Here is a 1,199-nt window from a genome sequence, read left to right on the forward strand (position 1 = left end):
TATTAACTTGTAAATATATTTATGTACATAATAATACATTTATTAAATATAGAAATAAATATTATGATATTATAAATGATAGAGATTTATTCATGGAAGATGATGAAGATGATTCTGAATATTTTATTAAAATGGCAATTAGACAATTTTCAAATTATTATTTAATATGTACATTAACAAATAAGGGAATTGTTGATATTTATAAATTTGATGATTCAATTAAACAAGAAAATGAAAAAATTTCATTAGAATTTAGATTTTCATTAAAAAAATTGAATTTTATAACTCAATATAAAAATAATGAAAATAATTTTGAATGTGAATATTTAAATTTTATAAATTCACAAATAATAATTATTTGTTTAAAAAATGGTGATTTAATTAGATTTGAACCTATTTTATATTTTAATTATAATATTTAATAAATAATATTCCAAATATAGTAATATTATTTTAAAGCCATTGTTAAATAATCTGAAAAACTATTTTGATAAGTTTCATAATATTCACTATAACTACATCTATCACAACTTAATGTAATAAACATTCTATTTTGTACATTAAATATTTGTGATAATAATCCACCTGATTCTCTTACTTGTCCTTTATGTAATTCTTTATATCCACATTTTTTCTATTATTTTTTTTTATATTTAAATAGTATTTATATTGTAAATAGTATTTAACAGTATTTAATAGTATTTATATTGTAATAATTATTTAATAAATAGTACTTACACATTTCTGATGATGTTGTTTTAATATTTCTTCTTGTTTGGGAAATATTTTGTTACTAGTATTAGTAGATGAAGAATCAACAATTGATAATCCAATATTATTTAAAGTATTTAAAGTTAATTGTTTAAAATCATCCTTTTCCGATGTTAATGATGGTGTATCTAATATTAATTTATTAATTATTGAATTATTTGATGATTGTGATGGTGATGATATTATTGTAGGTGATGATGAATTGTGATGTGTAATTGATTGTAAAATATTATTAATTCTACCCTTCCTAATTACATAAACCATCAATAATCTAAATAAATATAATATTACTCCTTTATTAACTAGTGTTGTTAATACTACCATTTTTTTATTAGTTTATTAATTTTAATTGATTTGAATATCATCTAATGCATTTGAATGAATAGCAATTAAAGGAAGCACTTCAATTTATAATAATATTCATATTG

General features: G+C 18.0%; 1 protein-coding gene across 1 annotated transcript; it reads right to left on the minus strand.

Moving 5' to 3' along the window:
- Nucleotides 1–448: 448 nt before the first annotated feature.
- NAEGRDRAFT_75554 (uncharacterized protein) lies at nt 449–899 on the minus strand (the record flags this gene model as incomplete). Its single annotated transcript, XM_002669542.1, has 2 exons — nt 449–634; nt 739–899. Coding segments are annotated over 2 exons (345 nt in total), but the record flags the coding sequence as incomplete, so codon positions are not given.
- Between the last annotated feature and the right edge of the window lie 300 nt (nt 900–1,199).

Source organism: Naegleria gruberi, assembly GCF_000004985.1.
Source record: "Naegleria gruberi genomic scaffold NAEGRscaffold_81, whole genome shotgun sequence".
Lineage (NCBI taxonomy): Eukaryota > Heterolobosea > Eutetramitea > Acrasida > Naegleriidae > Naegleria > Naegleria gruberi.